At 50.6% G+C, this 18,881-nt stretch overlaps 1 protein-coding gene across 2 annotated transcripts in view; it reads left to right on the top strand.

The window, feature by feature from the left end:
• The first annotated feature begins 6 nt into the window (after positions 1-6).
• The window catches only part of TTC7A (tetratricopeptide repeat domain 7A), a 103,893-nt gene continuing 85,018 nt past the window's right edge, over positions 7-18,881 (top strand). The window contains exons 1-3 of one of the 2 annotated variants that reach the window (XM_004686225.2): positions 7-304; positions 7,991-8,154; positions 12,931-13,099. In XM_004686225.2, the coding sequence (XP_004686282.1) occupies positions 121-304; positions 7,991-8,154; positions 12,931-13,099 (517 nt within the window). In that variant the 5' untranslated portion in view covers positions 7-120. Of the gene's footprint in view, positions 305-7,990; positions 8,155-12,930; positions 13,100-14,582; positions 14,641-18,881 lie in introns of those variants that run through there. The other variant, XM_012727461.1, reaches the window with a different exon arrangement.

The following is an 18,881-nucleotide window of genomic DNA, read 5'->3' as shown; positions in this document are numbered from 1 at the left end:
GCCCCGGCCGCCGCCAGCGCCCCCGCCGACACCCCCTGCCTCTGCGCCTCAGCCGGCACGCCGCCCCCGACCGGGTCTCCACTTCTCGGCCGCACCTCCCATGACAGCACCCGCTCGAAGATGGCTGCGAAGGGCGCACACAGCTCCCACCTGAAGATTGAGAGCGAGCTGGAGCGCTGCCGCGCCGAGGGCCACTGGGACCGCATGCCCCAGCTAGTCCGGCAGATGCAGGCGTTGGTTGTGCCCAGCGGCGGAGGCAACCGACGAGCCAGCCCCAGCGCCCTGTTCACCTCTCTGGACACCGGTAAGGGAGGGAAGGGGGCTGGTTCCCAGGCACAGAGCGCGCCAAAAGCGCCGCCTCCTCCAGGAAGCGCTCCCCGACTGCCCCCGTTCGGCGACGGCCACCCTCGGTATTACTCTTCCTGAAGTACGATCGTAGGAGCGGCCTGAGTAATTAGGCAGGTTCTGACACAGGAAAAAAACCCTACACAGGTTGGGTGCTGTGGGGAGAGAGACAAAACAGCTTTTGCTCTCTCTTTAGATCGTGTGGGCAACTCCTTTTACTGTGAAATTGTGGTATTGGCATGTAACTGATGGGGCAAGGGCTGGACTCTTGCCTCAATGCTGCACCATCCCCCCTCACCCCCACGCCGCTCCTTAAACTCCATCAGGTAAAGACTATCTTTCCTGCCCTCCTCTTTCACCCCAAGTCAGGATGACAGCAAAGCTCAGTCCACAGAAGACATGATCGGGGATTTATGAGCGCCAGGGTGGGGTGGTAGAGAAGTGCAAAGAGGCCTGTTAAGCTTCAGTTTCCTAGTTGTGATCCCACTCGGGGCCCCACGGAGCCCTGGCTGTCGGTGGCTTTAGCAGTAGGGCTGGTTTGTCTGGGCCTGGCTCTGGTGCTGGGGCGGGAAATCACCCTGATGTGGCAGCGGGGAAACACCCGCCAGGGCCTCCAACTTCAAATCCTGTTCCTGGTCCCTTCAGCTGCGCCCTCTCTGTGCACAGCCAGTTCAGAGACTTGTGGAAGGAAGGCAGAGAGAAAACAGATATAATAAAGAGCTTTAAAGACTTTCCAGTCTGTGTAGCTGAGGCTCACCTAGCACTCACTGTGCCAGACCCCATCTTCAGCACTTCAGCCAACTCATAAATTCCTCCCAACAACCCCCTGAAGCAGGTGTTCTTTGCTCCACTTTACAAATAAGAAAACTGAGGCACAGAGACGTTAAGTAACTTGATCCAACAAGTGGTGGGACCAGGATTTGAACCTAGGTTTCTGTGCATATTTTTTTAACCACATGCAATACTATCTCTTAAAGATGTATGGCCCAGAATACTGGCTGGAAGAGTTGCCCAAGTGGACAAGGAGGCAGGAAGGTGACCAGAGTCCTGTGCTGGACTGGGGTGCTCAGAAGAAGGGAGAAAGTTTCAGGAACGGGCTGCTAACTGGTTTGGGAAGGACAGAGTGTTTGCCTAGTGTGGGGGAAAGATAGAAGGATGGATACTGAGGGGCGCAGGAGGCAGGGACGGACAACCGCTGGTGAGATTTTGAGATAGATCTGAGCATGGCAGTGAGACAAGAGCTAAGGTGCGTGTGTGTGTGTGTGGAAGAAGCTGGTGAGTCCCCCCCAGCCCCCGTGCCCGGGGTGGGGTGTAGGTCTGGGGTGGGACTGCGAAGGTGGTCATAGAAACAGCCTCACAGAGAACACGGGGCCTAGGCGAGGTGTGGGTATTTGTGTGAGAAACAGGCTTGTCCAAGACAGGAACCGAGGTGCCCTGCACTCACATGGGCTGCACTTCCAACCCTGTTCTTGAGCCTTCAAGGAGTTGAGTGGTGAGTTAATGGATAGCCCAGGAAGAAAGGGTTGATGAGCCAAAGAGATTAAGGAATTAGAATTAAGGGAATCAATATTTTAGAAAGATTTTTTTTTTTTTTAACTGCAGATCGGGTAAGCACCGTATTTCTCAGACTTGCCTGGACATTCTATCAAGCATTATTGGGAAACACTGGTATGGCATGGTTTGGAAGTGGCATGGTATAATTATAGTTGCTGGTGGTGGTTGTTGTTTTTAATTTTAGTAAACAAACCTGTGGGGAAGGCAGGAATGCTTGTCCCCAATTTTGATACCAGGACATCATGGCCCAGAGAGGTCACGTAATGTGTATGTGGAAGAACCTGTACCCAGTCCGAGTCCTTGCCGCCAAGTCCGTTTATGGTAGAGTGGGGAACAGAAAGCCAGGTCTGACGTTAGTGTGGGAACAGAGCAGCACGAGGAGGGCGGTTGAGGGGCAGTGGGGGTCTCTCCTGCCAGCTTTAGGTTTGGTTCTGTGAGCAGGTTTTCCCCTACTGTTCAGTTCAGATACATTATCCCAAAATATAGTCCACACAGGAATAGGAAGGAAAACCAGTGACTCCCAAAATATATTTTACATTGCCAGCTATTTTGGTTCTGTCTCCACTGGGTTCCCTGATGGATAACTAGAAGAACAGAAAGCCTGTTTGCTTGTTTGTTTGGATGGGGGTGGGCGTGTTGGTGCTTAAAGTTCCACCTGTCCTGTTAGACTTCACAGGCACTGAAGAAGCTTCAACCTTTGGTAACTTGGGAGAGAAGAGAAAGGTACTGAGAAAGGAAACTGAGCCCCAGTTGAACCCCCTTTTTTTTTTTTTAATTTATTTATTTGTACATACAGACCTGGTGTACAGGCCAGAGACTCAGGGGCAGTGAGAGACTTCACCAGAGACAGAGTGGGGAGCAGAACAGGCAGATCAACGAAGTACACTGCTGAGAGGAGCAGCGGGCGGGTCAAGAGAGGTCTGCCACGCCATGTGGTCTCCTCGGGGCAGGGGGGAATCGAACTCATGCGGAAGTGACTTTAGCTTCTCAGTGCAGTGCTTTCACCCGCTGCGCCACCAGGGAGGGCCCTGAACCCCTTTTTATAGACTGAGGCCCTGAGGCCCTGCTCTGCTGTGAGGTTTCCTATAGAAACTAAAAATAGCTCCCGGAGTATTAATTTCACTTCTGGAGCAAGAGGAGAGAACCCAGCTGTTGGGGGGAACCTCTTTCTGGTCTGTGGGGAGTGAAGATCAGGAGGTCCTTAGACACAAGGAGGCCCCACCCCCTTTTCCTGTTTGGGGAGGCTGCTCCCCACCACGTGCCTGGAGGGTTGGTAGCTTCTGTTTGTAGCTTTCTTTGAAACTCACATCCGGTCTCGATGGAGCAGGGGAACCCCAGAGAGCTACTCACTATGTTAGGGTTTGTTCATGTAAAAATAAGCAAACCATCCTGTGGTTAAATAAAGCAGAAAAGAAAACTTTATTATGAAAAGTTTCCCAAATAGAACCAATCCCACGTATCCATCAACCAGCTTCTGTGATTATGGACTCAGGAACAGTCTTGTCTGATCAGAACCCTGGTATACTCTTCTCCACACTGAAATACCTCAATGTGTATTTATTAAGTTACTATTGAAAAATATAACTTCCATAACAATATCACTATTCCTCCCCCCAAACATCTAATGACTAAAATTCACAGTTTGTTTGTGTGAATCAGGACTCAAATAAGGCCATACATTGCATTGAGTTGATAGGTTGCATCTTTCTTCTCTGCCCTAACATTTTATTACGTACATTTCAACATTTGAAACTTTGAGTTAAAAGAATTGTGCATATGGCATACCTACCATGAAGATTTGAATATTACCTTGCATCTCCTAATCTATCTTTTTTTTCAACTGATTTTTTGTTTTAAGAAGAGGTTTCTTCAGCTTAAATTAGAAGGGGGTTCGTGGGACGCTGTGGCCTCTCATGAGTTTGGGCTGCTTCTTCCTTTGCTATGGTTGGCGGGCCTCAGGCCTCTGCAGTCCTGTGGAGTGAGCAGCTGCAGAGTCCTGGTGAGGAAGGGACTGATCGCCAGCCTGGCTGGTGGGGCCCAGGTTTGCGGACCATGAATTGGCAAGTTGTGGAGTGGACAGCACTGCCCTACAAATGTGGGTTCTCTGTGAGAAGACTAAAGGAAGTTGGAGCTGGAGGAAACCAGCCGCCAAAGGCCTTCAAAACAAGAGGAGCGTGGAGACTTGGGACTTGCTTTGGGCCTCTGCTGAGTGCTGAGCACTCAGACTCCGAATCTATTTCACTCACCATCAGAAAGGCAAATGGCTCTGGGAGGGGAGAAGCTGAAACACTTTAAACTGGGAGAGGGATAGGTTTTAGACCTACTTATTTTAATAGCTTATTTTTTTTTTAAAGATTTATTTATTTGTGCATACAGAACTGGGGTACAGGCCAGAGGCTCAGGGGTGGTGAGAGGCTTCACCAGAGACAGAGTGGGGAACAGAACAGGCAGATGGACGAAGTACACTGCTGAGGGGAGCAGCGGGCAGGTCAGGAGAGGTCTGCAACGCCATGTGGTCACCTCTGGGGCAGGCGGGAATCGAACTCATGAGGAAGTGGCTTTAGATTCTCAGTGCTGTGCTTTAACTCGCTGCGCCACCAGGGAGGGCCAAGCTTATATATTTTTTTAATAACTGAAAATCTAGAACTTTTAGTTACTGTAAGGCTAGGTCTTTTTATTCCAAAATACCCTTCAGTGCCATAGTCTGACAAGAATGGTGGGGTGAAAATAGGAGACCAGGACAAGGAAGAAAAGAAAGAAAATTCCTAACACCTATTGAATGTGTGCTAAACTAGACTGGATGTGGAGGGAAGAGCAAAGGAAAACAAAACAAAAACAAAAAACAAAAAACACCAAAACTCAGGCCCTCCCTGGTGGCGCGAAGGGTTAGGACACAGCACTGCAGCCAGCCGCAGCCACTTCAGTGTGAGTTCAATCCCCAGCCCCAGAGGTGACCCACATGGCACTGAAGATCTCTCCTATCTTGCTCGCTACTCCCCTCAGCAGTGTGTTTTGGTAGATCTTCCTGTTCTGCTCCCGACTCCATCTCTGGTGAATCCTCTCACCACCCTTGTACCTCTGTCCTGTACCCCAGGTCTGTATGCATAAAAAAATAAATCCTTAAAAAAAAAAAAAACCTAAAACTCACAGTTATATGACAATGAGAGCAATTCTCATCACTAACTTGGTAGTTACTGATAGATTTGAAATGGCTGATTATAGCTCTTAGACTGTTCTTCATTTCTAAACTATTAGAAGTTTTGCTCTGCATGGGAGACAGGACAGACAGACTACTCTTTGGATATGTTATTGTTGTGAGATATGACTGTACCAATAATATGTCTGTGCATGGTATAAAGAGCTGTGTTACACACAATAAAGGTTTGGCACTCAGTAGGCACTAAACAAATATCAGCCCTTCTCTCACATTCATTTAGAGCAGGGTTTCTCAAATGACCCACGGTGAGGAATCAGTTTTATGGTTTTGTTTTTCTTAAATTCCCAATCTGTTGTGCTCCGATACTTTCATAGGACACATAAACTGCCACCTCCCAATTTTTTATTCTATTCATCAGATCTAAAGTTATTCTGTCACATTCTCAACATTTCTGAACATACCCCAAATATCTGCACCCCTTTCTGTGGTATGGGGTCACACTCAGGTCTCCCCCCTCCCTCCCCCTCCACTCCAGTGCACTTTCAGCAACACATGTTCAGAGGGCACCCTGGCTATTTTGAGGTGAGGTGTCTACCCTGGGGAGTATTTCCACAAATGAAGATTGAGGATTCCCTAAAGGAAGCAGGTTTCTCTGGGCGTGAAAGCTGGGGAGCCAAGGAGCTGTGGAGAGCCCAGGGTAGGGCCAGTGCTGCCAGGTCCAGCAGAAGGAGGGTGGGCTTGGGCAGGGCAGTTCTCTGGGAGGAGCGGGTTCCTAAGCTATCCCAGGCTTTATGGATGCAGGAACAGTTAGTGCGGGAGGAGAAAGTGTCCAGAGCCCCCTTTCTCCCCAACCTCTCTAGCTCAGAGCTGCTGCTCAGATGTCTGCTGCTAAGCAGCTGTGATCTGGAAATAAAGAAGATTGCCTTTCATTTGATTTAAATTTTATTTTTGACTAGGACATATGTTTGTATGGGCCATTATTCCAGAGACACACGAAGAATGAAAAGTCTTCCTCATATGGCAGCAAGGTTATCAGATGTGTGTGTCCTTAAACATATGTTATGCATGAATGCCCAGTGGTCCAGCCCATCTGCAGGGTACGCTCTGCTTTCTTACCCACTTATCTTTGTGTTCGTTCCATAGCAGCACTTCCAGAGTGGCTTCACGATTTTGCATTATATTCTGGTGGCTCTTTCTGTGGCCGTACCATGCTTTATTTAATCAGTCCACTATTAGGGGCATAAATTTTCTGCTAGTGTAAATAACATTGTAGGAACAACCTTCTATGTCGGTTGTTTTATACCCGTGCAAGACCATCTGTAGGAGTGGAATTACTGAGTCAGTGGGAAAATACAAAAATAAGTTTGATACATGTTGCCACATTGCCCTTTATAGAGGTTCTACCAACCTCTACGCTCCCAGCAATGGATGATAGTCTGAAATGGGTCCTTTTTTTTTTTTAAAGATTTATTTATTCATACAGAACTGGGGTACAGGCCAGAGATGTGGAGGGTGAGAGGATTCACCAGGAACAGAGTGGGGAGCAGAACAGGCAGACTGACAAAGTACACTGCTGAGGGGAGTAACGGGCGGGTCAGGAGAGGTCTGCCGCGCCATGTGGTCACCTCTGGGGCAGGCGGGGATCGAACTCATGCGGAAGTGGCTTAAGCTTCTTGGTGCTGTGCTTTAACCCGCTGCGCCACCAGGGAGGGCCCTGAAATGGGTCCTTTTATGGACTGCCTGCTCTCCATGTTAGTTTTCGAAATCATGAGGCAGGTAGTTGAGGATCCAACAGCAGGCCAGCAGGTTTCCCACAAGGAAACTCCCCCCTGACAGTTTTTGGAGTTCTGGACTTTGGGGATGTCCTCAGTGGGGGATCTCCCTCTTAGAGGGAGATTTGCACCAGTGGCTTTGAGTTGCGGTCCTGGGAGTGACATCTCTGAATAGCCATCCCTGCAGCAGTAAGAACTCTGTGAAGAGAAGGGTCCACTCAGCCCTTCCCAACATGTATGGAACTCCCAGAACCTCATGGCTTCCCAGTGGGGTCCCTGTGAGGCTCCAATTCACTCAGCACTGTTTATTGGGTGCTTGTGTCATCGAAGGCCTGTCCCCACCATGGTTGTGGGAGGAGGCACAAAGAGCCAGTCACACAGCACAGCTACCCAGGCTTCAGGAAGCCGCTCTTGGTCTAACCCTGCCCACGGAACACCCAGCTACCTCTGCTGCAAGTGGCATGAATGTGGTGGCCACAAGTCGAGTTTTCAGTGCTGTAGGAAAAGGCAGCAAATTAAATCCACAAGTATGAAATCACCTGCCAGGCGGGAAGGTGTCTGCAGATAAGCTAACATGTGAGAGAATCCAGAAAGTGCCAGTACTCAGTGTTCAAGGATTTGCCTCACCAGACAAGTAAATCTGCTTCCCACCAACTCTCCCTTTGGCTGCTAGGTTGTTCCTGGGTCATGTTAAAATACCACAGAAACAGAGTAAACCAGTTATGGTTATACTGAAATTCAGGGGATATGAACATGTATTATTTAACCACCTCCTGTGTTTTTCTTCTTACATTGTTTGGGGGGAATTCCTTCTTGGTTTAAGAACTTCTTACTAGTAGTAGGGCATGGGTGTGACTTTGTTCCTCATTTTAAATTCTAAAATTCTGGGAATGTGTCCCAAGTCCTGGGAACTCTGCCTCCCCGAGTGCTAAACTACAGAAAATAAACCCAAAGGGGCGCTTTGTACTGTGACCGTGGCGGAATGCCTGTGTTTTCTCTTTAAAGGTTGCTTGACTTTATGGAAACTGTCTTTATTTATTTTCTTAGACCTGGGCCATGTATGTTAGGGTGGGGTGGCTGGGACATTTGGCATATCTACCAGGTCCAGGGGCCCGCCCCCGATGATGACCATCCCCCCTCTGACCCCTGCCTTCTTTTTCAGATGACTTGGGGAAGTTACTTCTGGCCGAGACCCTCCTGGAGCAGTGTTTGAAGGAGAACCATGCCAAGATAAAAGACTCCATCCCTTTGCCGGAGAAGAATGAGCAAAAGATGAATGAAGCCAGGAACTATCTGAGCAGTATCCTTAACCACGGGAAGCTGCCAGTGAGTGGTCAGCCACTGTTCTCCATCCTCCCCCCACCTCCCCAGTCTGCCGTCTCCTCTCTTTCTACCATCTCGTAGGCTGTGAAACCTTCCCTGGGTCACTCGGTTACTTAAGGAGTGGCTGTTTGGTACAGTAGCCCGTAACCCCATGTAGTACTTGAGTGCTTGAGAAGTCCACTGGAGATGTGCCTCGCACGTACTCTGGATATTGCAGGCTTAGTACAAAGCAAAGACTATAAATGATCAGTCATTTTTATTGATTACCTGTCAAATGATAAAACTGTAGGTATATTGGGTTAAATGAAGGTTGTTATAAAATTAATTTCACCTTTTTTAAATGTGACTAGAAGAATTTTAATTACATATATGTGGCTTATATTTGCCGCTTAAGGTGTATTTCTGTTAGACTTACTGTGAGCCTGGTGCTTTGGGCTCTTTGGGGCCCTCAAGGAAACAGTGAGCCTCTGATGACTAAGGCAAATGTGCAGCGTCGGCTGGTGCCCGAAGAGCTTCACAGGGCCAGCCGCGGAGTCCCCACACATTTACTGAGTGCCTACCGGTGCCAGGCTCGGCGGGAGGTTCAGAGAGAAGTAGAAACTACTGCTTTCTCTAGGCCTTTGCTGCTTAAAATCTGGCTCAGCCATCATCAGGGAGCTGGTTAGAAATGCAGAATCTGGGGGCTCTCCCTGGTGGCTCAACAGGTGAAGGCACCACACTACAGAGCTCTCCAAAGCCACTGCAGCACGGGTTTGATCCCCGGGCAGGGAGCTGAACCACATGGCGCAGCATTCCTCTCCTGACCCACCTGCTGCTCCCCTCAGCAGTGTATTTTAGTCGATCTGCCTATTCTGTTCCCTACTCTGTCTGGCGGGTCCTCTCACCCACCACACCTCTGGCCTGTACCCCAGTCCTGTAGGTAGGCATAAATAAAAAAATCTTTAAAAAGAAAAATAATAAATGCAGAACCTGAATGAGAATCTGCAATTTGACATGCTCTCCCAGGAATTCACACATTAAAATTTGAGACTGTTCTCGATTACAGTGTTTCTGAGCTGTAATAGAGGCAGAGTTGTATCATTAGAGACAAAAAGAGGTTGTGATTTCTCAAGTGGTGTTCCACATTACTGCCTTTAACGTTTTATCACAACCTACTGTGTGCAATGTGTTTTGTACTCCGAGGGCAATAAAGGTGAATCCAACATGGACCCTGTACTCAGGCAGGTTGCAGGAATACTGGGAAGATAAGTCCTATCTGCAAATTGTGCCAGGCAGACTGTGACATCCACCCAGGAGTGGTGTGCATGAGGAGGCCAGTCTAGGAGGGACACTCCCAGGGTGAGGCGGGGAGTTGATTCACGTGATAGTGGTGCCAGAATCGAATGCTCCTGTGGCCTGAAGCAGGGAATGGTGTAGACAGAGACATGGGACAGGGATTCCAAGCTGAGGATGCCATGTGCCATTGAAGGGTTCCTTAGAAGAATTTCGTAAAAGTCTGTCAAATAACAGGAACGGCAGGTAATTCGTTTAGAAGGGAGTACTGGGGCCAGAGGGTAAGTTCTGGAACACCAGGTTGAGAAGTGTGTGGCATATTTTGTGAGGAAAAGTGTACGTGGAAATTAAAAATTGGTCTTTAGATTCCTTGACATGGGTTTTCGTGGTTCTGGAAGATTTTGTGTTGGATTAAAGAGCTGCTTGACCTGAAGCAAGTCCCTTGGCCTCTTGGGTCCTCCTGTTTCTCGTCCTCCAGTGAAAGGGGTGGATTTGATTAGTGGGTCTCAATCTTCTCCCACCAAAACCCCTTTCATTTTTTATGGGGGAAAAATCGCTAACTAAACAAGATGTTTGAGCGTTTCCCACCCTTTCTGTTCGCTTCCCTTCTGTTTGTGTACGGCCACCTACCTTTCCCTGCCAGTTACAGCACACACACTCTCACTGGACTCATCGGCTACAAATCAGCATTTGACAGGTTGTTCTGTTCCACTGAGAACTTTCCCTTGGCGCTGCCAAAGCCTCATTCTTTCTATTGGCGGGAAAGTAGCCACATGCATTGTCATGAAACTGTTTGTTCTACCAAATCACATTTTAAGTACAACTTTCACCTTGCCTTACTAGTCAAAGACATACGTAGGCACCTGTAACTTTGGGGAACTCACTGTTACCCAGGTCAAAGTCAGGAACTGTTGAGCTGGCAAAATAAAATGTTAAAAATAGCTCATGGGATTCTCTACCCTACCCCAAAGGCCTGGCTGTGTGTGTGTGTTGGGGGGGGGGGGTTGTTGGGGCAGGGTGGAATCTTTCCTGACACCAGGTGAAATCTCAGGCAGGTGTGCCAGGCATCCTCAGTAGTTCTGGCAGAATGAGGAGATGTGGGCGAGCCGTGTGCTAAGCACCCCTGGGGTGGTTTGAAATCTGAGAGTAGACTCGTGGTGATCCCTAAGATTTTGTCTTGCTCAGTTCTGTGGAAATGAGCCATTGGTCATGCTTTCTCTTACCCACGGAGTGCCAGGCATTGCTCCATCTCACTGGTGCCTCATAGTGGCCCTCTGCCATGTTGCTCACTGTCATCGCCATTTTCCAGGTGAAGAAAGTGAGACCCAGGGAAGGTCATTCACTTAGCAAAGGTCATGGCCTCAGGTGCAGGTCACGACGCAGGCCTGTTGTCTCCCCACTTAGCACTAATGCTCTTTGCCATGTCTTAGTCCTGTCTCCCTAATACTGGACTGGGAATGAAGACGGAGAAACCTGGATTCGTGTTAGTGATGATGATGACCCTCCTGTTTTTATAGGCCCCATTTTGCATCATGAAGTATTTCCTCTTGTGTTCTCTTGCCTTCAGTGAAAACCCACAAGATTCTTTTCTCTTTGTATTGACAGAGATGTTCACGAGAGCCTAGGTGACTTACCCACGCCCCACAGCAGGGGGCCGCATCCCTGGGCTCCCTGCACAGCGCGCCCTTCGACCAGGCAGGGTCTTTGTCTAGAGAGCGTAGACAACTTTTAATCCGGCCAAGTAAGAACATTAAAATAGCAAAAAAGAAACCAAAAACACCCAACCCCAAAATAGCAAAACTGTATCATCTTCATTACTATCACTTCATAAAAGAAAACACATCCCAGCACCAAAAACCAAGGCGGGTATGTTTCATCATAAGGGCAGCTTTTATATTACACAATTAGCCTTAGGAAACAGTCACCCAGAGTTCTTAATTTTCCCCCAGCTTGTGGAAGGAAGCCCTCTGTGGACTGAAGCACTTCTGGCTACACCCTGAAATGTGTCCTGAGCTTAGCTGCCTTTCCCCATTTATAGTACAAGGGGATAATAACAGTAATAATAATAATTATACTCATGCCCTGTATTTATCTAGATCCTTTCTAAAGAAAAGTTCAAAGCTCTTTTCTGGACTCTGCCCTACTAATGCTCTCAGCATTGCTATGATGGGAGATGAGGGGTGGGTGTCATGATCTCTCCCTGACCAATGAGGGAAAGGAGGCCCGAGCACAGAGGAAATTGTCTGCAGCTCGAGAGCAGTGTGGGAACAGCAAGTGGTTTCCCTGCTTGGAAAAAGCATGGGATAGGGACCCCAGGCCCTGGCCCAGGGAAGGGGCAGCCTATTTGGGGAGACCAGCAGATGACCTTGAAAACTTCTGCCTTTGAGGGTTAATGAGCCTGAGCAAAGGCAGAGGAAGGGTGTGTATTTGTAAAACAATTGAGGGAGGAGAGCTGGGCTTTGTCTGCTCAGTTCAGTCCTCTTAGTTGGCTTCTGAGATGTTGGGGAGTGCTGGAGGCTTTCCTAGGGGTCACAGGTACCCCAGACAGATTGTGCTTTTCCCTCAGGGAGTCAGAGGCAGCACCGTCTTGGCAGTAACAGAGGCCAGGGTTGGGGGCCAACACTGCACATCCGGGGAGATTTGTGGACAGGATCAGTGCTTTGCTGTGGGGGTTTTGGTGTCTGGGCCAAAGGGACTGTGGCTACTAAGCCTAATGCAGAGGCAGCAGGTTAGAGCAAGTGCTGTCAGGGTAGGAGATCTTGCAGCAGCGTTGGGCCCCTGTCCAAGGCCTGTCTCTGTGGCAGGGCTAGTTAGCCCTCAGGGAAACCCTGAGAGTTCTTGTGTGGGGTGGAGATTTGGGTGTAAACAGCACTTAAGAAAGCAAGGGAAAGAAAACAGGTTTGAATTCACATTTTTGGCATCTGGGGCTCTGCACTTTTACCCCTGCCTGATAGGGCGAGTACGGTACCCAGCAGGCCTCGGCCTTCTGCCTGTCTTCTGTCCTATGTCTTTGACTTCAGCTGTAGGCCCCTCACCTGCAAAGGTTCTTTCCAAGACCGCCCACCTAGTTTACACTTAAATATGCTTGTAAAGAGGACCTCCCACAGAGTACAAGCTTCAGGCCCCTCAAACCTTGTCTAGGTTCCTGACGCCTGACTTTATTGAGACTCTGGAGTCTCTGGGGTCTTGAGAGAGAAGACGGGATGCTGCCTACAAGCTGCCTGGAGTCTAGTTGGAAGCGTAAGACACACACACGTGCATACACAGAAACATACAATTAGGAACTTTAGTAAGAGCCACAGTATTGGTCATGGACTGGAGGTGTGGAGAGAAGGGCGCTTGACTGTCGACCTGTGCTTGAGTATCAGGAAAGGCTTCCTGGAGGCACCAGGGAGGCCTTGGGCAAATCATCATGGCTTATGACTCAGTGGGGGAGTGTTCACCCAAGGGGACGTGGTGTGCGTGAGGCCGGGAGCTTTGGTGCTAACATGCTGCTTGTCCTTTCAGCCACAGTACATGTGTGAGGCCATGCTGACCCTGGGCAAGCTGCATTACATGGAAGGCTCATACCGAGATGCCATCAGCATGTACGCACGAGCTGGGATTGACGACATGGCCATGGACAACAAGCCCCTGTATCAAATGCGGCTCCTGGCCGAGGCCTTTGTCATCAAAGGTAGGTGCGGGGGCCAGCCAGGGCTTCCCACCCGCACACCCAGCTCTCTTCACTCTGGTCTTTGTGCCAGGAATAGGCAGCTGCTCTTTGGCGAGAGGCACTGTATTGAGGGCCACTATCCAAGGTCCTGCACCCCGGATTGTGCCCAGGCAGGAGCCAACCAGGTGAACACCAGTGGTAAGCAGCAGGCACTAGGCACGATGTCAGAAGACTCAGGCTCTCGCCCTGGCTGTGACAACCAGTCTCAGCAGTGCACCCTTGGGCAAGTTACCTCTTCACTTGCTTGGCCTCAGTGTACTTAGCAGTAAGACAGGGATGTAATACCTGTCCTCACCAGGATTACCAGGACCAAGAGCAACCGGTGGTATAAGCAGGCTGAAAAGCCTTTAAAAACGCGCCACCTGGTTTTATAACTGACATTGGCTACAAATCAAGTGCTTGATAGCCCACAGCAGCCTGTCACTCCTTGGGCACATGCTGTGAGTGGCCTGAAAGGCAGAGTGGGATGCAGTGAAGAGAAGGACAGAACCAGTCCCAGGCCAGGGGTCACTGGGGGAGGGGCAGCCTGGGCACGTCTAGTCAGTGATTACAATTTCACGACAGGAGGTTGCAGATTGCCCTTGACCTGGACCCCGAATGTGCTATGTGTTGCTTCATGGCTCCTTCTTCTGTGGATCTGTGAGCCCTGGAATCCTAGAGCTGGAGGGGTGGCCTTTGGTGGCTGGAGGGGTGGCCTTTGGTGGCAGTGAGGTCCTAGGTGCCAGAAGTCCTGAATCTTTGATCATCACCTATTGTAGCACAAGTGAAAGCCCAGAGGAAAGTCTTGAAATGGATGTGACCCTGTGAATACTTGGACCCTGGCATCGGGAACATGTTTATCACTCTCTTGTCTATTGCAGATAGGAATATTCTCCCCAGCTCATATATGGAGCCCAGAGATGTCCAGAGAGGACAGATACTTTGCCCAGAGTTACCCAGAGATTGTGGTGGAGCCAGGACTAAGAACCTCCCCTTGGAGTACGACCCCCCCCCCCCCGTCATCCTGGGCCTGGGGTTGCCTGCTCTCTGTACAGAGCACAGCCTCCTTGGCTCTGCCTGCTGGGGTTTCTGGGAGCTCTGTTCCACCACCGACTCCTGGGGTCCTCTCCCCATGGGGAGGCTGTCCTGTCCCCAGAAATCTGCTGAGAGTTTCACCCTGGGCAGACCCGGCGCCAGCCTTGGAGTGCCAGATGCCCACTGGGGTGGTCTCCTCTCGGGTGCTCCTTTCCTCTGTTCACTCATCCCCTTCTCTGTGCTCCTGGCCCACACCAGTCTTAGGGGAATCTTTGTTTGGCATTTGGGCCTCCTGGGCCTCTCGGAGACCACTTCAGCCATGGATCCCCTGACCCTCACACCCTGCTTTGGGGGTCCTTTCCACTACTTTTTCCTGTAGACCTGGCTCGGTGTCTACCGCTCCCTGTCTCCTGCTCTCTACTCTTTCCAGCACGCCTCCAGCTTCTTGGGGGAACACAGTCCTGGTGGTCAGAGACCCTGCAGGGGAGGTAAGGAGCCGGGCACCGCCGGCGGGCGCTCTTCGGTCATGGGCTGCACGAGCTCCCTGCCCCTCGCTGACCGCACGTGGCCTCCCCCTTGCCTGCCTCCGCTCGCCTGTCCTCCCTGTCCTGTTGCCATGATGGCACCCTCTGCTTGGCCTGCTGAGGTTCACCTGACCCTGCGTGGGGTGTGCATGATGTGGACTTCCCAGGTGTGAGAGGGTCGGTGGGTCTCCCCATAGAGAGGCAGGGACGGGGGGATGCCTGGTTGTCAGTCCTCACTCCATGTGGGAGCATGGGGTTGTCTGAGCCTGCTGGCTGCCTTAACAAGAACGTAGAGACTGGGCAGGAATTTCTTTCTCACTGTTGTGGAGGCTGGGAAGTCCAAGACTAGGGTACCAGCAGGGTCAGCATCTGGTGAAAACTCTCCTTCAATTACAAACCGCCACATTCTCACTGTGGCCTCACAGGGCCTTGCCTTCCTGTGTGGCCTCCTCTTTTAAATCCACTAATCCCATCACAGGGCTCCACCCCCATGGCTTTATTTAACCCTGATCACCTGCCAAAAGCCTCATCACCAAAAGTCCATCACATTGGGCATTCAGGCTTTCCTCTGGGGTGGGGGGCTGGTACACGGCCCTTCAGCCTGCAGTGAGGATGGTGGCAGCAGGTGGCCCTCACTCATGCCAGCACCTCACCGAATCCACAGTGGAACCCTCCGAGTTGGTGTCCTTGTCGTTCCTGCATCATAGCTGAGGTGAAGGGACTCACACAAGGTCCCACAGAAAGTGGCATAGCCAGGGTTGGAACCCAGTCAGCCGGAGCTCACAACACCCTAATAGTGCTGCTCACAGCACTGTTGGACTGCTCGCTGGACTGCGAGCAGTTATGGAAATGATCAACCCCTTATCTTACAGTGAGGAAACCAAGGCTGGCAAAAGTGAAACAACTTTCTCAGGACACAGTTTGAACTAGAATATTCAACCCCAGGCAGCTCCCGACTTCTCTGTTAGACTCCCGTGCCCCATCCATCCCCACGCCATGCCAATCCTGACAGCAGCCTGCCCTGCCTACTCCTGAACACTGGCTGGCCACATCATCACACTACAATGTATGGACCATTTTGCATTGGCCTCTGCTCGTGGTTGCATTGGGGCAGGGATCTGGTTCTCAGGCAGGCCCAGCTGGCGGGACAGAAGATGGGGCCTTCTGTCACAGGAGAGCCTGAGCTGCCCAGCCCAGGAGGCCCAGTGTATGAGCGGGTCAGCCCCTGTGCTCACCACCATCCACCAAGTTATGTCCCTTCACTTTTTCTGGGCCACGGTCTTGGCCTACCATACTTCCTTTGTTTCCTCTGCACATAGATGGTTCCCACACTCTCCTTCCACCAGGAAGCCTCCCCTGGTAGTTCCCACCTACAACATTCTCTCCTTCCAGCTCACAGGACTTTGGCCCAGCATGTGGAAGCCTAGTCTCTCCAGTTAGAGGTCATAGCGGCCCTCCTCAAAGTCTCTGGCCCAGTTCCCACAGGAGAAAGTAAAATTTGCCGGCAGTTGAGTCAGTAAGCACCTGCCAGGAATGGCCAGAGGAGCAGTTAGGGTCCCTGCACTCATGGGAGTGGCGGGCAGGCCTGTAAGACCGGCTGCGTGTGCTGGGGAAGTGGCAGCCTGCAAGGAGCTGCTAAGCGTGCTGTAGTTGGTGCAGAACTGATGAGTCATACGCTACCCAGTGTACCCTTTCCTGCCCAGGCGCTGGCCCGGTGCCAGGGATGTCTGTTCTTTGGGAAAAGCAGGAAATGGAAACACCTCAGAGAGAGCTGGTCTGCCGGTCAAGACCACAGCCTGGTAGAGCAGCGCAGCAACTTCCTGCCTGGGCTCAGTGCCCCCAGTTCTGGTGTGTGGACATCTCTGCATTGGCACAGGGCCGTTTGGCCCCCCGAGAGGAGCCCTTTGTAAAATGGCCTCTCCTGAGCTCCCCGGCACCCACCTCCTGATGGGAATGTCACACTGGGGCCTCTCGTGCTGTGAGTTGAGCACTCCGGAGCCTTGTCAGTCAGGTTTGGGTCCTGTCTGGCTCTGCAGCAACCTTGAGCTCCCCATAGCCGGCCTCTGGGCATTTGGCATTGGAGCGTTTCCATGCATGAGGAGCTGGAGCCTAACACTGTTAACTCCAAACCCTTGGATCTAGAGTCAGGCCCAGAGGTTTCCATTCTTCAGCACCAGGCCCTCCCTCATGGCTCCACCCAGCCCCCCAGTGCTCCATTTAATGGGTCAGCAACCATCTGGGCCGAACGTGTGCATGCTCCTTGCCTCCTGCACGACAGCCACCACGGGCCCTGTGAAGTACTGGGGGATCATGTTTTTCCCATGTCCCAGCCTTAGTGCCTGGTAAGGTCCAGTCTCCCTCATGACTCTGGCACCCTTCAGCAGGAGCAGAGAACTTCCAGCCCTGATGATCAGGTTTGGCCCTCAGCCACCTGCATTATTGTGCATAGTCAGAACAGGCTTCAGCAAGGCTGTGTTGTTCAGAGGGGCTGCAAGGAATGGTGCTCGCCCCCTTTTTATAGGTCTCAATTGGATCCTCAAAAATATCCAATTTAGGCTAATCCTAAAATGTTCTACCAAATGCCCTCAAGTGCAGACACCATGGCCTAAGGTCTGTCTCCAAACAACACAGGCAGCATTTCAGCTGGTGTTGCTGCTGTCTGTGTCTAGAATATCAGTTTCTTAGCTGGAGGTGGCAGCATCCTCACTGTCTCCACATGGCCAGTCCTGCACTTCAGGAATCATCCTCTGACATCATGCCTTTCGAGATCAGTTTCCATAGAGCCAGGTTTAGGGTTGTAATGACAAAAAATGCAACTCCAACCAGCTGGTAAAAAAGGGGGAGGACTGGCCTGTATAGCTGGAAGGCCCGTGGAGTGGGCAACATCAGGCATAGCTGGATCATAGAGCCAGAGGCTCCATGTGTGGGCATCTTTCTCAGCAGCTTCCGGCTGACCTGGTCCTGCAACGCTGCACTCATCACCTCAGGAGGAGATAGTGCCTTGGGCAAGCCTCTCATTCACCTGGTCAGGTCTCTTATAAACCCTGAACCAGTGATGGTGACCTGCACCTTGTCACTGGGTTAGTGTCAGGGGTGGGATTTTGCCTACTTGAGTCTGTGGAGAAAGTTGAACAATGGTTTCTCAAAAGAAATCAGTGCCCTTCAAGGGCAGGATATGGTGGCATATTTGGGTTTGTTTATATCTAATCCTGGTATGGCAGGAATTAGCTGTTGACTTTGGCTTCCTTCTCAAAGGGGCGTGGACCCTTTGCCTGGTGAGGAGGCGGGTCAGCACTTCTGGTACAGCTCAGTGCCCCAAGCCGTGGTCCTCAGAGAGAGAACCTCGCTTCCAGATGGTGAATAACAAGCAGACTACTGGGGAGTCTTAAAAGGGGCCTGTGTGTGTTCATTGTGTGTTCACCAAACCTGTCTTGAGTGTCTTCAGGGCTGCGATACAGATGGTCAACAGAGACCCACAGAAGGGTGCCCATGTAGCTGTAGCTGGAGAGGAAGTAGGTGTGGTCTCCCCTGTTACCAGGAGACCAGAGTTCCAACCACCTGTCACCCCTAGATGCCAACAAAGCAGGGACAGGAATTGAATCTGTAAGGTGTGTTTTAGTTCTAAACTGCAGTAGTAAGTCAATCAGTTTTCATGTCGCCAGATGTAAGGTTGTAATGATGAAAATGCAACTTCAACCAGCTGGTAAAACAGTAGCAAGAAGGGCTAGTGGGTATGCAACATTTTTGCATACATTGTTAATTTTTTTTTTTTTTTTTAGGATAAATTCCTAAAGGTAGAGTCCCTGGATCAAAGGGTATTGCAAGTTTTGGAGACTTTGACACAAGGAGTCAAATTGCTGACTTCCTGTCCCACCTCACCCAACCCTAATTGATAAAATATACATAACATAAAACTTATCTTAACCGTTAAAATCATTTTTAGATTGTGGCTACATAAAACACAAGGTAAATGTGCCATCTTAGTCACTTTAAGTGTGAGTTGGTGTGGCGCTAAGTGCATTCACATTGTGCAACAGCCGTCAGAACTTCATCTTGCAAAACAGAAACTCCACTCATTCAGTAAGTGCCCTTCGCCCCGCCCCACGCCCCTGGCAGCCTCCCTCAGCTTGCTGTCTCTGAATCTGCTGGCTCCAGTTACCTCATAGACGTGGAATCAGAGTACTTGTCTTTTTTGTGGTTGACTT

Source organism: Condylura cristata, unplaced genomic scaffold (genome assembly GCF_000260355.1).
Source record: "Condylura cristata isolate star-nosed mole 26May11 unplaced genomic scaffold, ConCri1.0 scaffold00020, whole genome shotgun sequence".
NCBI lineage: Eukaryota > Metazoa > Chordata > Mammalia > Eulipotyphla > Talpidae > Condylura > Condylura cristata.
Note: the sequence above shows the minus strand (reverse complement) of the source record. Positions and strands in the feature narration are given on the sequence as shown.